General features: G+C 39.1%; 1 protein-coding gene across 1 annotated transcript in view; it reads right to left on the bottom strand.

The window, feature by feature from the left end:
• Positions 1–3,825: 3,825 nt before the first annotated feature.
• The window catches only part of antxr1c (ANTXR cell adhesion molecule 1c), a gene marked incomplete at both ends in the record, with an annotated part of 44,212 nt that continues 26,380 nt past the window's right edge, over positions 3,826–21,657 (bottom strand). The window contains 7 exons of the mRNA XM_083903806.1: positions 3,826–4,095; positions 10,422–10,502; positions 11,634–11,801; positions 11,897–11,995; positions 14,386–14,424; positions 14,629–14,724; positions 18,563–18,641. Coding sequence (XP_083759932.1) covers positions 3,826–4,095; positions 10,422–10,502; positions 11,634–11,801; positions 11,897–11,995; positions 14,386–14,424; positions 14,629–14,724; positions 18,563–18,641 — 832 coding nt within the window. The remainder of the gene's footprint in view (positions 4,096–10,421; positions 10,503–11,633; positions 11,802–11,896; positions 11,996–14,385; positions 14,425–14,628; positions 14,725–18,562; positions 18,642–21,657) is intronic.

Below are 21,657 nucleotides of genomic sequence, written 5' to 3'. Positions count from 1 at the left end.
TTTAATGTCATTACTAAGCAGAGAAACTCGCTCAGAACATAATGTGCTTTCATTTACATTAAGGTTATTAATGACACTTTGATTCCCGGCCACAGATCCGTGTCCCTGCAGCAGCTGCTGCTGCTGGCGACGCTCGGATTCACTCGGCTTCGCGTCCAACAGTGACCTCGTTTCCGTCTCTGGGGAGTTTTGAGCGAGGTCAACGGGTCACCGTCACTCATTTGACCGGAAGGTAGCCAGCGGTGAAGCCAGCAGCGCCACGGAAAGAAGTGCTCAAGGAAATTCAGTGGAAAACCGTCTTTCCTCCATCAGCGGAGGCGAAGCCTCAGGAGGTTTGACGGGTGAGGAAAATCCTCCTCAGTGGAACCACTTTTTTCTGGTTCTCTCTTCTAAAACGGTCTCTAAGTGAAAGGAACAGGATAATGGCTTTAGAAGTGTTTCACTGATATGTTAGTAAACGGTCAGTAACAGCAGCACAACAAGCTATAATCACTTTATAGAACCCTGCACTCTTAGAAATAAGGGTTCCAAAAGGGCTGAGGTTCTACCTGGAACCATTTGCTTCTGAAAAACCCTTTCCTGAAGAAAGTGTTTTTTCACTTACACAACCCTTTTTACTGAATTGTTCTTTTTCGGTCGTATATTTGCTATTTTGCCTTGTACTTCCTGTTTTATTTTGATACTCAAGGCTCGTTTGAGGCGTCTTCACTTCCTGCCCACCTGTGCTTCCCACTTTGTTGATTATCTCACCTGAATCCCATTAACTTCCCCCTTTATACGCCATTGCACTGGTAAAAAACTAGTTTAATCTGGTTTTTACTGGCTTGGTTCCAAGCCATATGTTTGTACACTCTTAGAAATAAGGGTTCCAAGGACTGAGGTTCTACCTGGAACCATTTGCTTCTGAAAAACCCTCTCCCGAAATAAGGGTTTTTCAAGGGTTCTTGGTAACACTAATGGTTCCAGTAAGAACCATTTTGATCCAGAGAAATAAAGGGATTTAAAAGGATTCTTGGTGGAACCCTCCAAAAGGGTTCCAGGTGGAGCCTTTATAAAAAAGGTTCTGCCTGGAGCCAAAAAGAGTTCTCCTATGAGGACAAGCCGAAGAACCTTATATGGTTCTACTCAGCACTTTTATTTCTAAGAGTGTATTTAGTGTAACAGAGGAGCAGAACACTATTAGCAGTTGTTAAATTTATGAATTCTTTTAGCTCCATTTTTGGTCTCCTCCACTTCCTTCATAAAATATGTAGCCTTAATTCATCAAATATGTTCCAAATAATCGTTTCCTTTTTATTAATTGTAGTAGTTCTTGTCTCCAGCCTCATGTCGAATAGTTTTTGAGATGTAGTCAGAAATATAACACAAACAAACTCTCTTGTAGAAGCTTGGAAATCAACCTTTATTTATACTGTTTGTTGTTGTTGTTTTTTCCTAAAAAAAAAAAAAGAGTGATGTCATCAGTACAGAATAATCATATACGTCTGAGATGATGAGATTCAGTTTGATTTATTTCAGTTTGATGCTGCAGCAAATTGCGATGTAACACAACATAATTGTGTTTTTCACTGTTGGATCAATCAAGTTTTGCCACGTAAATGACAAATAATCATGTTTTATTAACTCTACCAAATTACACAGTCGTTAATTTCCCAGAGACAGAAATACTTATGACTTCCAACACTTTTAATGAATACTTTTGGAAATAAGTCAAATTTGATGATTAGACACTGTCAGAAAATACACAATCATCTTATAGGAGCAATGGTGCACAATTAAAAGTAGTACCCGGTCACTAAAAGCTGACCGAAATACATAAAATGAGATTAAAAGGCATTTTGGGGGTTACATACACATTTGTAAAGCAGTTTAAACACTGAGCGTTACCTTTACCCGGCAGTGCAACTGCTTTTAAGACGCCGATTTTACAAATGAATGCGGTAACGCAACGGTACACGACATGACTGAATGACGTAAAATTAAAATTTTAAAGTATAAAACAAAAAAAAAATAAAGGAAGAAAACTCCAGAAAGCACTGGATGGAGATGAAATACCAACATTTTTCAACTTGTTTTTCGAAAACCCTGAAGTCAAAAAAAGCTAATCCTGCTTTACTTTTTTTCCTACGTTAGCATGTAGCCACAGCTAGCATCTTTGCTAAAAAAAAAGAGCATAACGCTCTCACCCAAATTCGTACAATTTAATTTCATTTTAAAAACATTAAACGTCAAGTTCAAATTGATAAAATGTGTCAGAGTAGCTGGTGGGTTGAGAAATGCTGGTACGCGTCGTATACGTCGACCGTTAGCTGGCTAGCTGTTGTGTTTCTAAATTCCGCGCACAGTGTCCGTCTCGGTGGTTGGACACCTTGTCGATATTCAAGTACTCTCCTCTATGTCTCTCAGGGAGTAAAAATAAATTAGATGCTCTTTGAACTGCCCTGCAGTTGCAATGTGACCTGCAATGTGACCGGTGATGATAAACGAAAACACACATAATCGTTACTTAAAGTAAATAAAAAAGTCAACAAAAAAGTAAGGAGAGATGCCAACCTGATTGCCTGATTTCTTAAGTTTCATTATTATGATGCTAAGAAAAAAGAAAAAAAATCATACTGTAGTTGCCCAGCAGTCTATGTGCGCAGATACAAAACAAAACATATATAATGCTGTAATCCAAATTACAAAAATCCAAAGCCTCAAAGACAATCGACCAAAGTAGCATTCAAACACATACTGTAAAAAACCATACCGTCCATGTTACGTCTGTACACTTCCCCGTCTCTGTATCATTTCTGTATGAAAAGGGCTAGAAAATGTCGGGTTTACATTGTTATTGGATAAAAGAAGCAAAACAATAACTTGAAGAGGAAATAATAATTGTCTCTTGACCGATTGAAATGACTTTAAAAATCCAAATTCCCAAAACCTCAGAGCCTCAATCAGTCAACGTTTACTTAGAGCTAATTCACACGGAAACTTTCCCGATACAATCCTTTTTTTTTTGTTCTGCAAACACAGAAAACATGTCTTCATACACACCAAACCCCGCCCCCCCCCCTAAAAAACAGCTCTAAACGCGGTAGAATTAATGTCAGGCTTGTATGTGACGCTGTAGCGCTGCCACAGGAATACACCAAAAACTAGGATTTGGAGCATTTCCCAAAGTTGTGTTGATTGTACACATGAAAACGCAGGGATGGGGTTTTTCCAAAAATTTGGCTTTAGGGCTCCCAAAACGCCGGGTTTACGACACAAAACTTCAATCTCGTAGTACGGACCCTTAGTTTTTGCACTCACGACCTACTTTTCACCTTGATTCTCAACGACAATGGCGCAACTCAGTGGTTGACTTTTAAAAACAACGAAAAAATTCCATCCATTGCAATGTTCTTCTACTTCTCTGGACTTCCTGTCCCATCATGCTTTGCTGTCCAGCAACAATCCTCCCAACACAAAGTAACACAGTATCACCCCCCGTTCACTCTCTACGGGATAGAACGACAAAGTCAAACAGCTCGATGCTCTTTAGACGTTCGATTTAAAGCTTCACCAATCACTGTGATACACAATAAACCAATAAACCAAGCTAAATATGGTAAAAAAACAAAACACGTGTGAGACGACTAAATCTCCAGCTCGCTGTTTAACTCGACGTTCTCTCCCGTACGTGAAGAGAGAACGCAGCATGACGAGGATTCAAACCCTTTGGTTTATAGCAGGAGTACCTTTGGCGGCGGGGGAAAGGGGGTTGGGGGGGGGGGTCAGCGAAGAAGAAGAAGAAGAAGAAGAAGAAGAGCGCGAGTGAGCGTGTCCGTGTGAGATTCAAGGTCGGAGCGTGGGCGGGGGACGCGACGGCGGCGGACAGGGAAGCCCCGGTGGCGTGCGGGAAGGCGGCGGACACGCCGTCGGCGGCGCCCGGGCGGGAGGGGCGGCGGCGGCAGCGGCGGTGGCGGTGGGAGAAGCGGACGGGGTGCGGGTCACGGGGAGGTAGTCCGGCGGCGGCGGCGAGGGCGTGTGGATGGGCGTGCGAGGTTGAGCCTTGGCTGCCGCGGCCGACTCGTCCTTGACTCGCGTGAAGTTGATGCAACGACCCTGCAGGGAAGAAAAGACACGAGATTAATAAAAATGTTTAAAAAAATTCATCAGGACAAATTGATCATTTCCTGATTTTCAAAAATTCATTAAAAATATTCCTTAAGACGTTTACAAATGTTTTCAACAGATCCTTGTTCAGGGCGATGCCGACTATTATGAAGGTGAATTTCAAGTCATTCCGAGATACTTTTTATTTTTTTGAAGAAAGTCAGCTCACTGTCAAAGTGAGCTGATGCAAATGGATAATTTCAAGAATTTCAAATATTCATGAAAATTATTCCTTAAGACGTTTGCAAATATTTTCAACAGATCCTTGTTTAGAGAGATGCCGACTATTATGATCGCGAATTTCAAGTCATTCCGAGATACTTTTTGTTTTTGAGAAGAAAGTCAGCTCACTGTCAAAGTGCATCAGGGCAAATGGATCATTTCAAGAATTTCAAAAATTCATTAAAATTATTCCTTAAGAGGTTTGCAAAACATTTCAATGGATCCTTGTTCAGGGCGATGTCGACTATTATGATCGCGAATTTCAAGTCATTCCGAGATACTTTTTGTTTTTGAGAAGAAAGTCAGCTCACTGTCAAAGTGCATCAGGGCAAATGGATCATTTCAAAAATTCATTAAAATTATTTCTTAAGAGATTTACAGATATTTTCAACAGATCCTTGTTTAGAGCGATGCCGACTATTATGATGGTGAATTTCAAGTCATTCAGAGATACTTTTTGTTTTTTTGAAGAAAGTCAGCTCACTGTCAAAGTGCATCAGGGCAAATTTATCATTTCAAGAATTTCAAAAAATCATGAAAATTATTCCTTAAGAGGTTTGCAAAAAATTTCAATGGATCCTTGTTCAGGGCGATGCCGACTATTATGATGGTAAATTTCAAGTCATTCCGAGATACTTTTTGTTTTTTTGAAGAAAGTCAGCTCACTGTCAAAGTGCATCAGGGCAAATCAATAATTTCAAAAATTCATGAAAATTATTTCTTAAGAGATTTGCAAATATTTTCAACGGATCCTTGTTTAGAGCGATGCCGACTATTATGATGGTAAATTTCAAGTCATTCCGAGATACTTTTTGTTTTTTTGAAGAAAGTCAGCTCACTGTCAAAGTGCATCAGGGCAAATGGATAATTTCAAGAATTTCAAAAAATCATGAAAATTATTCCTTAAGAGGTTTGCAAATATTTTCAACAGATCCTTGTTCAGGGCGATGCCGACTATTATGATGGTAAATTTCAAGTCATTCCGAGATACTTTTTGTTTTTGAGAAGAAAGTCAGCTCACTGTCAAAGTGCATCAGAGCAAATGGATCATTTCAAGAATTAAAAAAATTCCTGAAAATTATTCCCTGAGAGATATGGAAATATTTTCAACAGATCCTTGTTCAGGGTGATGCCGACTATTATGATGGTAAATTTCAAGTCATTCCGAGATACTTTTTGTTTTTGAGATGAAAGTCAGCTCACTGTCAAAGTGAGCTGATGCAGATGGATAATTTCAAGAATTTCAAAAATTCCTGAAAATTATTCATTTAGAGATATGGAAATATTTTAATCAGATCCTCGTTCAGGGCGATGCCGACTATTATGATCGCGAATTTCAAGTCATTCCGAGATACTTTTTGTTTTTTTGAAGAAAGTCAACTCACTGTCAAAGTGAGCTGATGCAAATGGATCATTTCAAGAATTTCAAATATTCATGAAAATTATTCCTTAAGAGGTTTGCAAATATTTTCAACAGATCCTTGTTCAGAGCGATGCCGACTATTATGATGGTGAATTTCAAGTCATTCTGAGATACTTTTTATTTTTGAGAAGAAAGTCAGCTCACTGTCAAAGTGCATCAGGGCAAATGGAACATTTCCTGAATTTCAAAAATTCATTAAAATTATTCCTTAAGAGGTTTGCAAATATTTTCAACGGATCCTTGTTCAGGGCGATGCCGACTATTATGATGGTGAATTTCAAGTCATTCAGAGAGTGTTTGATATTTACAACTGAACAGCGATTGGGGGGCGTGAGCAGAACCCCGTGTGGAGAATGTGTCTGTAGCCAGATTACGCTTGAATCCTCACTATGTTGATCAAAGTTCAAGTTTGCCATGTTGTGACCAAGCGGAGTAGAATCGAAGGAAGGGACTGAAACTAAACGGTTACTGCGTAAGAAAAAAAACGACCTTTAATCTGGCACAAATCACGTTTTCCTCCTTTGCTACTTGCGAATCACAACCCTGACCACACACTTCACTCGAGTTCCTAGAAGTCGCAGTTACCGCAGTAAAACGACCCGCTCCAAGGTTGCATCTGGTCGGCGGCCGCAGCGAAGTGAAGTGAACGCTAATCTGTTAATAACCACCGTCGGTGATTGGCGCCCACAGGCCCACGGTTTCGGGATTTTTAGTGTCCCTCATAAGTTACGACGACGTACATCTCATTCCACTTTAAAAAAATAAAAAAAAAGCCAAGGGAGGAACATGTGTTTCAATTTAAAGACAAACGTCTTTGCAGGAATGTAAGAAGGAAATATCACGACGGAGAAACAAAAGCTGGGGGTTTAAAGAGAAAAGACACAAGAAAATAACAACAAACCAAAGAAGAACTGAGGAAAATCTGGCTCTAAACTTTTGCCCTGAAAAATCCTTTTAAATCCACCAGAGACTCTTCTGTAACAATGCTGTTGAACTTTAACTTAACTCTCACCAGGTCAGATGCAAATTAAAGCGTCCAGTGGATCCAGATCTGAGACTCAGTTGGACAGACATCGCTTATGCACATACGGAACAGGAAGTATGTAAGAAAAGTCTCTAACACACACAGAGTTCACTCTATAATCACAGTGAGACGAACGTTTGGCAGCAAATCAAAAAAGAACGCGGTCACGGAGGACGAATTCCGTTCATCCCGACGACTAAATTAGCAGCTGAGCGCAGACACACGAGCGGAGACGGAGGATGAAGCCGTTTCTGAATCTGTCACCACTGATCCCCCGTCTGGTATTCAAGAAAATAAAAAAACAAAACTGTGTTTGGATCGTTTTCTCGAATTCTTCGTATATTTTCTTGCATGAATGAATTCTATGAACGACAAACGCGTAAAAACCTACAAACCCGATACAGTTGAACTACGTGTGCGTGTTTTGTTCTCTGCGTGTTTTCGTGCACATATTTCCGTCGATGCAAACCTCCGCAGCCTCAATACATGATTCTCACGACTAGTTGAGCTGTAACCTACGTTCTCTGAGAAGCCTTTACTTTTTCTGAGTTTCGTTGTACGGAAGCAGACAAAACACGGCCCGAAACAGCACACCTCCCTATGTACGGAAGCCATAAAGGGTCATACATATACATTCTATTTCCTCCGTTTTCTCATTATAACAAGATCATTTTGTGCCGTTTTCTTGTAATAACGAGATACCTTTCCTCCGTTTTCTCGTTAAAACAAGATTGTTTTGTGCCGTTTTCCTGTGAAAACGAGATTGTTTCCCCTCTGTTTTCTTGTAATAACAAGATATCGTTCCTCCGTTTTCTGGTTAAAACAAGATTATTTTGTGCCATTTTCTTGTGATAACGAGATATTTTTGTGCCGTATTCTTGTGATAACGAGATTTTTTTCCTCCGTTTTCTCGTTAAAACAAGATTGTTTTGTGCCGTTTTCCTGTGATAACAAGATTTTTTTCCCTCCGTTTCTTGTAATAACAAATATCGTTCCTCCGTTTTCTCGTGATAACAAGATTTTTTACCACCGTTTTCCTGTGATAACAAGATTTCGTTCCTCCGTTTTCTTGTGATAACAAGATTTTTTTCCTCCGTTTTCTCGTGATAACAAGATATTTTTCCTCCATTTTCTCGTGATAACGAGATATTTTTCCCCCGTTTTCTCATGATAACAAGATTTTTTTCCCCGGTTTTCTCATGATAACAAGATTTTTTTCCTCCGTTTTCTCGTGATAACGAGATATTTTTTCCTCTGCTTTCCCGTGATAACGAGATTTTCTTCCCTCCGTTTTCTTGTGAAAACGAGATATTTCTTCCGTTTTCTCGTTAAAACAATATTATTTTGTGCCGTTTTCTTGTAATAACGAGATATTTTTGTGCCTTTTTCTTGTGATAACGAGAAATGTTTCCCTCCAGTTTCTCGCGATAACAAGATTTTTTTCCTCCGTTTTCTTGTGATAACTTTTTTTCCCCCTCAATGTTCCCGTAACTCATTATCTTGGTCAGGATCTTGCTTCTTATTTACTTATTAATTCAACTTTCTTTCTTTCTTACGGCCTTTGTTAGTGGTGTGTGTGCTGCTCTCTTGACTCTTATATAATGAGGTTAATTACATGATATTTTGCAAATGTAAAAATGGACGCACACACACTCATTCACCTCCTCCACTGTCTGCAGCCTCACCAAGGTCATAAAAGTTGGACTCTTTTATGACCTTGGTCTGGGTAAAATAAATGTGTGCACATGTGTTAAACATGGACTCAGCTGGTGGACAGAGAATCGGGCTTTGGCAGAATCGTCTTCTTCTTTTTTTACGTATTACCTCATGTCCTTTAACCACCTACAGTACATGCTTCTCTGGGGAGACTTGGGTTTATATGAATGAGTGAGTAACAGCTCGTCCTCACACTGTCATCAGTGTAATGGCTGTGGTTTGGTGACACACACACATAATGGTTAACTCCTGTCTGAGATTACATTGACTAGTGGCCTCAACTCATTGGTAATACAGTAATACCACTGAATTCTGGGATATTGCTCAAACACTGTCTACGGAATGCACTAAATAAATAGATTATTCCACTATTCCATAAGCTTTCAGATATTTCAGCTTCGCAAACGTAACTACGTTCTAGTTTCGTCGCTCCATTTGACAAAGAAATCGTTAAAACTGAAAAATGTTGGCCTGTGGACCAAACAAAGACGTCTGAGAACATCATCATTTTGAGGTTTGGGGGAAAAACTGATCAACATTTTCTGACACTTTACGAGCCAAACAAATGATTAATCTGGAAAATAATCATGAGTTGCAAATCTACACAGGTTCCAGCAGCTCTCATGTCTCCATCAGCACGTTTAATTTGTGGTTGGTTGGATTTATCTGCACATTTATGTTTGGTACATTGGTTGGTACAGGTTATGGTTGTACAAGTTTGACGCGTTTGGACACAATCAACCTTAAAATCTTGCTAATAACTAAACTAAAGCACTAAAACAAACACTCGTGACATTGATTTGTAGCTAGCGGCTGGAAAAGCAACAATAATAATAAAAAAAAATAAGCCACCATGGCAACAAAAGCCACCGTTAATGATTCAGACTGAACTTGTTCCAGTTAATTTGGACATTTGGCAGCTTTGGAGTGTGAGACTGTAGCAGTGAGAACAGACGTTACACCGATGAGCCAAATGTTCCTGACGCTTCATTACAAACAATCTGAGGAGGCGACAACATTTGGAAAGAAAATAAACGTCGCGCAGAGTCGACAGGTGGAGGAAATCAAATTTTATTTTTGGGTACTTGATCGTCATCCTGAGCTCTTTGGTAAAGACGTGATCGCCTGCTTTTTTTTTCTCATTTGTCTCATTAGTCTTAGGTTGAAGCTGAAAGTTTATCTGGAGGAGGTGATGCCGCCAGGAAAAACACTCTTAAACGTGGAATTCCTATTAAAAAAGATCATTGGAAAATGTTCTGCTAATAAGGCGAAGTTTTTACAAGCACTGATCAGCAGGAGAGTTCCTAGTATATATACTCGTAATTAAGCTATAGCTACATATGAACTGGAGTAAAACGGGGGAAAAAACACTCAGAAATCCGTTTGTTAATGTTTATATTGCTTACAAAGGATCACACGGACGTGACTTCATGCTACGACGGGATTTGCGAAATGTCTTTCGATAGTTTCTGAACTCGGTGAACTTTCCGATGTCTTATCTGCGGCTCTTTGATATAAAGTTTTTTCTGGGCGTTAAAACCATGAACCATGTGGCTAAACCGAGGAGAAGAACACTCACACAACACGTTAGCTTCGTTTCTGCTTTCGATTTGAATTTATAGAGCCTAATGCGAAGCAGGTGTGAGAACGAAACCGACTCAAACGGGGGTTGGAGGGCGCAGAAACACCGGGGGTGAGTGAAACAGAAGAGGAGGCTGGAGGAAGTAGGGACAGGATGAGTCATCTGTACAGATGTCTGAAACATCAGACGCTGGATATGCACGAAAAATAGTTTAAAACCAGGTTTCTATCCTCTTTTCTTTGTCACCCAGACATATGTTTGGATGGATAAATGTTGAAGGTGGAAAGGAAGAGGGTGGAGGAACTCACATGATCCCCAGGCTGAGGTCTCATCAGGGAAACCTGGTCGTAGCCGCGGCGGAACAGAGCCCAGATAGCGTCCAGTTTACCCTGAAGATGACGGGGGAGAAAGGAAATGTCATATTCTGCCTCGCAGAAACAACTAGGAAACAAAACGGAACCATCAGAAAAGCTTTTAGAGGTTAGTTTAATTTACTACCCTATTTGGTCCTTAAGGACAAAAATGTCCACCTATAAAAACCCTTATAAAAACAGATTAATATTTCTTTTCTGATTTTTTTTTCTTCTACATAAATCTCTTAAACTTGACTCGAAAAAAAGTACGTTCGAGTGTGTTTCCATTGCCGCTGATGTTTTAGCAAATTCTGGGAAGCTGTTGATACACGGTGGCATTTTAATGCCCCTTCCATCTGTCACTTAAGTCCATGGATTTTGTTGTTCCCGCAAAAGTTCACACATACTTCCTCTCCTCCACTACCGTTTCTGCCAATTCCTGCATTTCCCAGTATTTTTCCATGGCACAGAAATGCAGAACACTGGGGTTACATTTCAGTCGTGATTTTTCTCAACATCATCCCCTTAAAAAACGTTAAAAAAAAAACCAGATTGATGGAAAACCAAACATGAGTAAACTTTACCTACAATGACAGGGATGTATGCAGAGTGTAAAATATCTATATGAATCACTGCGGTGCTGTGTGTGTGTGTGTGTGTGTGTGTGTGTTGGTGCAGCATGCACAGATTACAGTAGTGCTACTGTATAAAAGGCCAGTGCTGCAGCACAGAGCTGTATTGTGGAGCACAAACAGCACTGACGCCAAGTCTAATAATGTCCGACAGTGTGTCTGCACTATGCGTTATACATATCTAGTTATAGGTGTGTACATTAGTAGTTGATGGGCTTTATGGTTATGCAACAAACTCTACATAAACACGGTCGGGACGGGCTTTATTCCTCCCCGCTGTCTTGTGAAAACTTTGAAACTCAACATCTTTTCATGCTTTTGGACGGATTCCAAACCCACTGAATTATTTAAGCGGTCAAAACTGTAAACACGGCATATTTTGGAGTTCCTAGAAAGCTGGGTCTTTGTTTGAGGAATGGCAAGGATCCATATGTGTGTGTTTGTCTTCTGTAGATCCCGTCAATTAACGCTATTATTTTTTGCGTTTATCATTAACAATACAGCGCGCCATTGCCGTTGCTGAGGTTGCGTTTACCCGGATGGGCGTGTACCACTTCCGGTTCTGTGGCGCCTTCCTGTTGTGAGATTTCTTCGGTTTGGGCTCGAAGGGTTCGTACTCCTGCTCGGGCATTTTCACCACGGCGTTCTTCGGCTTCTCCAGCTTGGCTCCCTCCTCGGTCGAGCCCTTTCCTCCCCAACGCACCTACAGAAACCGGGCAAAAACGTTAAATATGCCGCCATGTAGGAGCTGAGAGGTTGAGCCCTCAAGAACAGAAAGTGACATTATCATTCTATTACCTCCATTCTCTTGATCCCTCCAATTCCTCTTCCACCATAATAAGAAGCATCCACAGTTGGCCACTTCTTCTTGGGGAGGCCGTCTTCATCATCTGACTCCTAGAACACCAACAACGACATCGCTCAGAGAGTGCAGACCTTCATAAAGGTTTAAAAACGTTGTCGTCTGCGTTTATGTTATTGAATTTAACTGCTTTTAGCTATTACCATCTAATGTAAGCACGGGACTTCCTGTTTTTACAGTTTTGTGACGTAATCAGTGTGTAGATTCTTAGAGATAGTTACTGGGAACATACTTGAGTGATCATCTATCCATATTCACATTGGACAGGAAGTTGCTAACAGAAGGACAAATGTACAGGATTAGGGTTAGGGTTATGGAGATGGTAGGGGAGGGAAAGGTGAAACTTTGTTTGATGGTTGAGGGTCTGATTCTACTTGCATTTACCAAATTTTGTTGAAATCCGACCGGTTTTGAGAGCGATATGATCGTTTAACTGTTTTGCTCATTGTAAGAGAATGGGATTTCTTGAGAATTCGATAATTCAGTGGGTAGATTCTTACCAAAATTGAATGGGAACATACTTGGGCGATTACCTACTCATCACAAGAATATTCAGATTAATCCGTCAAAAAGTGTGGACAGGAAGTTGCTAACAGAGGGACAAACGTACAGGATTAGGGTTAGGGTTATGGAGATGGTAAGGTAAACGAGGGTGAAACTTTGTTTGATGGTTGAGGGTCTGATTCTACTTGCATTTACCAAATTTTGTTCAAATCCGATCGGTTTTGAGAGCGATATGATTGTTTAACTGTTTTGCTCATTGTAAGAGAATGGGATTTCCTGAGAATTCGATAATTCAGTGGGTAGATTCTTAACGAAATTGAAGGGGAACATACTTGGGCGATTACCTACCTAAATTCACATTGAGCCATCAAAAACTGTAGCTAGGAAGTTGCTAACAGAAGGACAAACATACAGGATTAGGGTTAGGGTTATGGAGATGGTAGGGGAGGGAAAGGTGAAACTTTGTCTGATGGTTGAGGGTCTGATTCTACTTGCATTTACCAAATTTTGTTGAGATCCGATCGGTTTTGAGAGCGATATGATTGTTTAACTGTTTTTCTCATTGTAAGAGAATGGGATTTCTTGAGATTTCGATAATTCAGTGGGTAGATTCTTAGCAAAATTGAAGGGGAACATACTTGGGCGATTACCTACCCATCACGAAAATATTCAGATTGATCCATCAAAAACTGTTGCTAACAGAAGGACAAACGTACAGGATTAGGGTTAGAATTAGGGTTATGGAGATGGTAGGGGAGGGAAAGGTGAAACTTTGTTTGATGGTTGAGGGTCTGATTCTACTTGCATTTACCAAATTTTGTTCAAATCCGATGGGTTTTGAGAGCGATATGATCGTTTAACCGTTTTGCTCATTGTAAGAGAATGGGATTTCTTGAGAATTCGATAATTTAGTGGGTAGATTCTTAGCAAAATTGAAGGGGAACATACTTGGGCGATTACCTACCTAAATTCACATTGAGCCCTCAAAAACTGTAGCTAGGAAGTTGCTAACAGAAGGACAAACGTACAGGATTAGGGTTAGGGTTATGGAGATGGTAGGGGAGGGAAAGGTGAAACTTTGTTTGATGGTTGAGGGTCTGATTCTACTTGCATTTACCAAATTTTGTTCAAATCCGATCGGTTTTGAGAGCGATATGATCGTTTAACTGTTTTGCTCATTGTAAGAGAATGGGATTTCTTGAGAATTCGATAATTCAGTGGGTAGATTCTTAACAAAATTGAAGGGGAACATACTTGGGGGATCACCTACCTAAATTCACATTGAGCCGTCAAAAACTGTGGACAGGAAGTTGCTAACAGAAGGACAAACGTACGGGATTAGGGTTAGGGTTATGGAGATGGTAGGGGAGGGCAGGGTGAAACTTTGTCTGATGGTTGAGGGTCTGATTCTACTTGCGTTTACCAAATTTTGTTGAAATCTGATCGGTTTGAGAGCGATATGATCGTTTAACTGTTGTTGCTCATTATAAGAGAAGGGATTTCTTCTTCTTCTTATTATTATTATTACCAAAATTGAATGGGAACATAAAATTAGCAACTGTAAGAAGTTGCTAACAGAAGGACAAACGTACAGGGTTAGGGTTATGGAGATGGTAGCAGAGGGAAAAGTGAAACTTTGTCTGATGGTTGAGGGTCTGATTCTACTTGCGTTCACCAAATTTTGTTCAAATCCGATCGGTTTTGAGAGCGATATGATCGATTAACTGTTTTTGCTCATTATAAGAGAAGGGATTTCTTCTTCTTATTATTATTATTACCAAAATTTAATGGGAACATACTTGGGTGATCACCATATTCACATTGATCTGTAAAAAACTGTAAGAAGTTGCTAACAGAAGGACAAAACTGTACTTTACTGGTGGTCTAATGTGTTAATGTGTGTTATGTGTGTTTGACTCACGGGCTCAGGAGGAGGTGGAGGAGGTGGTTCTTTAATCACCTGTGGGTAAAATAAGACACACAACATGTTGACCAGCTCTCAGAGGGAGTTTTTACTTTATTCTTTTTCCCGTTATACCTAACCCCCCCTAAAGCTCTCTCTCTTCAGAGCTTACAGACACACAGTCCCTGTGGGGGTTCGGACAAACGACGTCCTTTGAAGCTCTTAATAACAACTTCCCGGGCTGCAGTTTGTGCTTCTTACCACAGTGCAGCACAGAGGCCAGAACCACCACATGAAGAGCAGCGCGAGCAGCAGGAACAGCACCAGCAGCGTGATGAGCAGGATGGTGCCGTCGAACTGGTGGGAAGAAGAAGAAGAAGAAGAAGAAGAAGAAGAAGAAGAAGAAGAAGAAGAAGACGCACGTTTGTAATTAGGATCCCATTATATAATTGACTGCAGATTGTTCACGGAGACTGTTTTTGTCTCAGTTTACTTGTCTTCAACATAAATAAACCTGTATATCATCATATATCATCATATGTATATATATATATATAGAACTGTATTAAAACATATGGTTTTGTATTGTAACGTACCGCGTTATGCTATCCTGTATCATCTGTAACATTACACAATGTAATTTAATATTTTTTTAAAAACACTATATTGTATTGGCTTGCGTTATACAATACTGAACTGTATTATATCCTTTAATTTTGTAGTGTAGCGTACCGCGTAATGCTGTACTGTATTATCTTGTTATATATAATCTGTAACATATATATCCTAATAATACTGTAATTTATTTAATTGTGTTAAACTGTATGTATATTGTATCATATTGTAATGTATGAATACTACTGTAACCATCATACTGTTTTGTGTCATTTGTATTGCACCTTAATTAATGTATTCTACTGTGAATTACAGTATTAGATAATACAATATATGTATCGTCCTGTGCTGTATCGTATCATAATGTCATGTGACATAAGCTAATGTATCGTCATGTGTAACACAATGTTGTACTGTGATGTATCATACTGTGTTGTCATAATGCAACATAAGGTGATGCGTTGGATCATGTGATACTATTTTATATTGTAACGTATCTATCATATTGTAATATAATGTGAGATAAAGTGGGTAAGATAATACAGAAATAATAGGTTTTGTGTACATAAATATGTGTAATACTATATAGTATTGTCTCAGTATTGTAATGTGATGCTACAACAATATTATTGTTAAGCATCAAGTATCATTATAAATGGCCTGTTCTGTATTTCTACTATTACTTCTAGTGCTTGAGTACTTTCACATGTTAACCCACGTACTTTCGATGTACTTCAGGAAAACCTGTGCGTACCAGAAGTATGTTGAAAGACGTCAAAATGAAGAGAGACTCTATCAGTGAGTGGAAATGGCAGCGGTGCGTTCGTCAGACATTTTTGTTTATCTCCATGACGGCGGTTCGTCGTGTCATGAGCCTGATTCTCCAATGAATCCATGAGTACATTAGTGTAGTGACAGAGCGTCCTCGAGCCAAAACATGGTCCCCATTAACAGACCGCAGATGAGAATCACATATGATTTAGACGTTCCCGTGATCTATGTATCTCATGGCGTGGAGTCGCGGTGGATTTATGCGAGCTCAACGCCGGGGTCCGTCATCGCAGAAGGCCTCGCTCGCTTTAGCGTGGAGCAGTTTTTATTGGGGTGTTTTTGCCTTGATTTATAGTATAGTGCCATCTTAAGGCCTGGTGCGACTCCAGCCTATATGGTTTAGTTTAGTGGGCGAGAAGCGGCTAATTGCGATGGTATGTCTAATTGAGCTCTGTACATCACTGACCACAACACAGAGGCTTGAATTGTTTTTACGTGGATGTGATGTCAGATGGACTGAGGAGGGAAAACAGCTTCAAAGAACATAGTTTGGGTTGGAAAGACGCTGTGGGTTCGACCCATATGCTCCAACATACATGTTTTATTTGGCTAAAATGGCTTTAAATCGTATTAAACTGCATCTCGGTTCATCTTGGTTGTTGTCAGGCCGAGGGCAGCTCCACCCTGCTTGGCGCTACAAATGCTACACGCTAAACCTCAAATGACCAGAGGTATTAGCTATATGCTCAGACTGTTCTAACATCACTATTTGTGATCATTTTACCTTTTTACAAATGATTTCAACACTAATTTTAACTGTTTGTCAATGATTTTATAAATAGCTGGAGCTGTTGTTCTCTTTGCTAGCTGTTCCTAAGCTAACTAATACAACAAGATATCCTGTCAATTTTAGCTTGTCTCACCTTAGCTAGCGGTTCCAACTATGTAAACAATATATTTTATCACTCATTTTAACTTTTTGTCAATGATTTTATAAATAACTGGAGCTGTTGTTCTCTTTGCTAGCTGTTCCTAAGCTAACTAATACAACAATATATCCTGTCAGTTTTAGCTTGTCTCACCTTAGCTAGCGGTTCCAACTATGTAAATAATATATTTTATCACTCATTTTAACTTTTTGTCAATGATTTTATAAATAACTGGAGCTGTTGTTCTCTTTGCTAGCTGTTCCTAAGCTAACTAATACAACAATTATATCCTTAGTTATAGCCTATCTCACCTTAGCTAGCTGTTCCAACTATGTAAACAATATATTTTATCACTCATTTTAACTTTTTGTCAATGATTTTATAAATAACTGGAGCTGTTGTTCTCTTTGCTAACTGTTCCAAAGCTAACTAATACTACAGTAGCCTACAATATATCCTGTCAGTTTTAGCTTATCTCACCTTAGCTAGCTGTTCCAACTATGTAAATAATATATTTTATCACTCATTTTAACTTTTTTGTCAATGATTTTATAAATAACTGGAGCTGTTGTTTATTTCTCTTTGCTAACTGTTCCTAAGCTAACTAATACAACAACATCCTGTCAGTTTTAGCTTCTCTCATTAGCCACCTTAGCTACCTGTCCCAAATATGTAAATAATATATGTTATCATCACTTGTATCATTTTATAAACTATTTTACCAGTGACTTGAACTCTTTATGGATTATTTTAACATTAGCTAACATTTAGCTAACGGTTAAGCTACATTTTGAACAGTTTTGTTCATTATTTTAACATTTGCAACTATTCTGACAATATTTTATTATGTCACGATAAATTAATAACAATATTTGTGATGCTATTTTACAGAATTTCAAAATAAAAGTATCTGCGTTGACACGGAATGATGATCATTCTCAATAAAACATGAATTAATGATGCAAAAATTAATATTTTAATTAGAAAAACATACAGAAAATTCTCATTATAACTAGAGAGGCCGCATTAAATTGATCAAAGGGCCACATTTGGCCCTCAGGCCACATGTTTGAGACGAGGTTTTGGTTTGTCCAAGGACACGATGACTCTCTCTTTCACTTTCACAAACCACAGAGTGTTGTCACAGTCACACAAACGTCTCCTGCCACAACCTGAGGGGGTTCAGAGGGTTCGTTCTATGTAAAGAGGAGGTGGATCTTTGCTATAAAACTCCTGTGGTTTGGCTTCCTCCCAAAAAAAAAGGGAAAATAATAAAAAAAAGATGAAAGATATAAAGAGTCCAGACCAACTGTCTTCTAGGAAACAGTTGGAGGGGATTGAAGAAAAAGCTGAAGAAGACTGAAATTGCATCGCAGTCCTAGAGGAGGTTAGAACATCTAAATCTGTGATTTCATCTTCAGAAAATGAAGATATTATTACAACCTACCAAGGACAAAGATGAAGGATTTACTTTTTTACTGTAATTTATAGGACTAAAGTCCTGTTTTCCTTTAAGAAAATCCTACACAGGAAAGATATATAGATGTTTTTAAGCAGGTTTTCAAAAACATCTGTTTTCGATTTACATTAAATATACATAGAGTTATTTTTCATACTTATGTGGCCTGAACAAATTCTCCTTGTTTTGCGGAAAATGGATGTTTACAACAATCGATACGACGTATACAAAGTTAAGATATACCAGAATATTAAAAAAAAGTGTATTTCTGCACAAAAAAATTTGGTTGTATCCCATGTTTTCTTTGTTGAATTCTAGTGATTTACAATAAGATTTACTGTAAAACGTCAAAGTATCAGTTGGCTTCTTTAAATTGTATATAAATATATAATATGAGATGTTATAGGAAGCTGCCACTTACACACTCTGTGGTGGTGATGTGCACGTTGCTGCTGATGAAGGACAGGCCGTCGTTCATGCTCACCTGGAGGTAAATCACCCTAAAGTAGGAGATAAACGGGACAATAAAGGGAGTTAGTTCACAACAAACATGTTATTTAGGTCAAAGGCAGATGGTTCAGACTCTTTCCGGCTCTTAAACGAGTCCAGTCGAGCAACGATGAAGCGAAAAACAACACAGATCGGAGGGGAAAACAAAACAAACTGTGAGTCACGCGGCAGGAACGAAGAAGCCGAGCGAGGAGAGACGGACGAATCCAAACAAAAACAGGACACATCAGCGGCCTGTTTGGATCACGCTGACGTTTCCGCGTCCTCGCTTTTGCAGACGATCACTGATTTTCCCTCAGAGATGCAAACGCACGGAAAAACCACGTGTCAGCCGCTGCTGTTGTCCACTTCTTAAAAACATGTGGACGTAAGGACGAAAGGAATGCGTCCACCACCACCTCCCCCAACACCTCCACCACCTCCACCTCCCTGTGTCCTGAGGACCAGGTGAAACCAGGAGATCTGGCAGATGGAAAGCAGAACGCTAAAGTTTGGCCGATAAACCTGTCTTTACTCTGACTCACACAGATCTGTCCGGGTCAAAAGAAAGAGGAGTTACATGCACGTCGATAACAACAACAACAACACAGCTAAGCACTAAACCATTGGTTCTCAAAGTGCGGCCCGGGGGCCAATGGCGGCCCACAGAAACATTTCTGGCGGCCCCGCAATGAATTACAGTTGATAGTTTTAATCCAGGAGCGACTAAGCTTGTTAAATGTTTATTGGACATTACTGGATACAGACCAATAAGTGTAAACAAAAATACTGGGTATTTACCTGGTTTCTATATGATGAATTTTAGTGTATTATTGTGTTATAAGCTGCTAATAAGCAGGTAGCTACAGCCCCCAATTACTAGATATTTACCCAGTAAATATATGGTAACAGAAATGTGTTACTTGGTATTAACCTGTAATTAGAAGGTAAGAACAATGGCCAAAATACTAGGTAATTACCCAGTAAATTATAAAGCGTTATTATATTAACGCTTATATTACATTTCAAAAGTCTTAGACCAGCAGCGGTGTTAAACGTACGGCCCGTGGGCCAGAACCGGCCCACTAGTGTGTCCAATCTGGCCCCCAAGGATGAATTTGTGACCATTTCACAGTATGATGATGATGATATGATTTAGTCATACTGTGAAAGATTACATTTAAAGGCGCCATATGTAAGAATGTGGCCAAAAACAGTTACTTCATTCACATTCAAAACACAGAGGTCTTTTAGGTTTCGTTTTCTGACATAACTGGCAACCCGTGGTTGCTCGGCAGCTGAGACTCTATGACTGCAATGATTGGTAGACGGCAGTAGGTGGCGCCACATGACAAAAACGTGATTTCGAAACATAAACATGATTTGCAGTCTGCAAAATATTATTTTTAATGCAAATATTTTGTCTGTACTGTTGTTGTTGGTGAGTTCAGTTTGTTATATGAACATTATTCCTGAGTCTCTGTGACATATTAGGAAGATTTTATGATTTATTACATAATGCACCTTTAACAAACATTACAACTTAATTTCAGGCCGTTTTGTTAAAAAAGATATTTAATTTCATAAAAAAAACAAAGAGAAACATCTTGAGTGCTTGTTGCTAAAAGGTGATTATCCTATTATTTGAGTGGTCCGGCCCACTGGAGATCAAATTGTGCTGTTTGTTGCAGCTAAACTAAAATGAGTTTGACACCCCTGTCTTAAAAACATCAGCATTTCCAAATGTCTTCAATTCATTGTTGATTTTTGGCAATTATTATAAATAAAAATCTCCAACACTGCAAGAAACAGTGTGTTATTACTGCTATTAACACTTAAGCTAGTCTCGTCTGGCACTCGTGATCCAGTCTGGGCTAATTAATCGATGATTAAAGGAACAGAAAGAGAGAGAATGAAGTAAAAAGGAAAAGATGACAAAGAGGAAAAGAGAGTGTGAATTTAAGCGAGCGGAGGAAAAATAAATGAGCAGCGGAGGAAAAGCTGTCGTCGAGCTCAGTGTCAGACACTTCTGAGAGAAGGAATCTAAACTTAGACGCACACACACACACACACACACACACTTGAAAGAGACTGAGCAGACGCACAAATTCATCTGTCACTCATTAACTCGTCTTAGAAGAAAAACAGACGCTGAAACAGAGGCCACGACAAACACTGATGGAGTCACAGTCAACGTAATATATCACATGAAAGATCCAGTTTGTGGACGTGGGAACAAGAATCCTTCTAATCCTTCTTCAAATAATGCATTTATACATGAAAAACTAATGTTTACAACCAAAAACATGTTCACAAGAAACTATCAAAATGTGACGGAGCAACAAGCTGAGCTAGGTTTTTGCATGATAGGACAGTTTATCTTGTATTATTAAGTCATATTTTGCTAAAACATATGATTATACATTTAAATAAATCACTTCTACGTCCAAATTTGATCAGAAAAACAACCAAAATGTGATGTAGCAACAAGCTGAGTTGGGTTTTTGCATGAATTGCACAATTTATCTCATCATATTTTGCCAGAACATGTGATTTTACATTAGAAAAAGTGAATTTATACAACAAAATTTTAACCGAAATTTGACATGGCAAAAAGTTTTTGCACAATTCGATAATATATCGATATATTCTTAAAGGTGCCATATGTAAGAATGTGGCCAAAAACGGTTACTACATTCAAATTCAAAACACCGAGGTCTTTTAGGTTTCGTTTTCTGGCGTCTAACTGGCAACCCGTGGTTGCTCTGCAGCTGAGACTCTACTGACTGCAATGATTGGTAGACGGCGGTAGGTGGCGCCACATGACGCCAAAACATGATTTCAAAACATAAACATGATTTGCAGTCTGCAAAATATTTTTTTTAATGCAAATATTTTGTCTGTACTGTTGTTGTTGGTGAGTTCAGTTTGTTATATGAACATTATTCCTGACAACAAGTTATTGTACAATTCGATAATATATCTATATATTCTTAACTTATACTTTGCTTAAAAGTGTGATTGTAC

This window comes from Microchirus variegatus (assembly GCF_963457635.1).
Source record: "Microchirus variegatus genome assembly, chromosome: 17".
Taxonomy (NCBI): domain Eukaryota; kingdom Metazoa; phylum Chordata; class Actinopteri; order Pleuronectiformes; family Soleidae; genus Microchirus; species Microchirus variegatus.
Note: the sequence above shows the minus strand (reverse complement) of the source record. Positions and strands in the feature narration are given on the sequence as shown.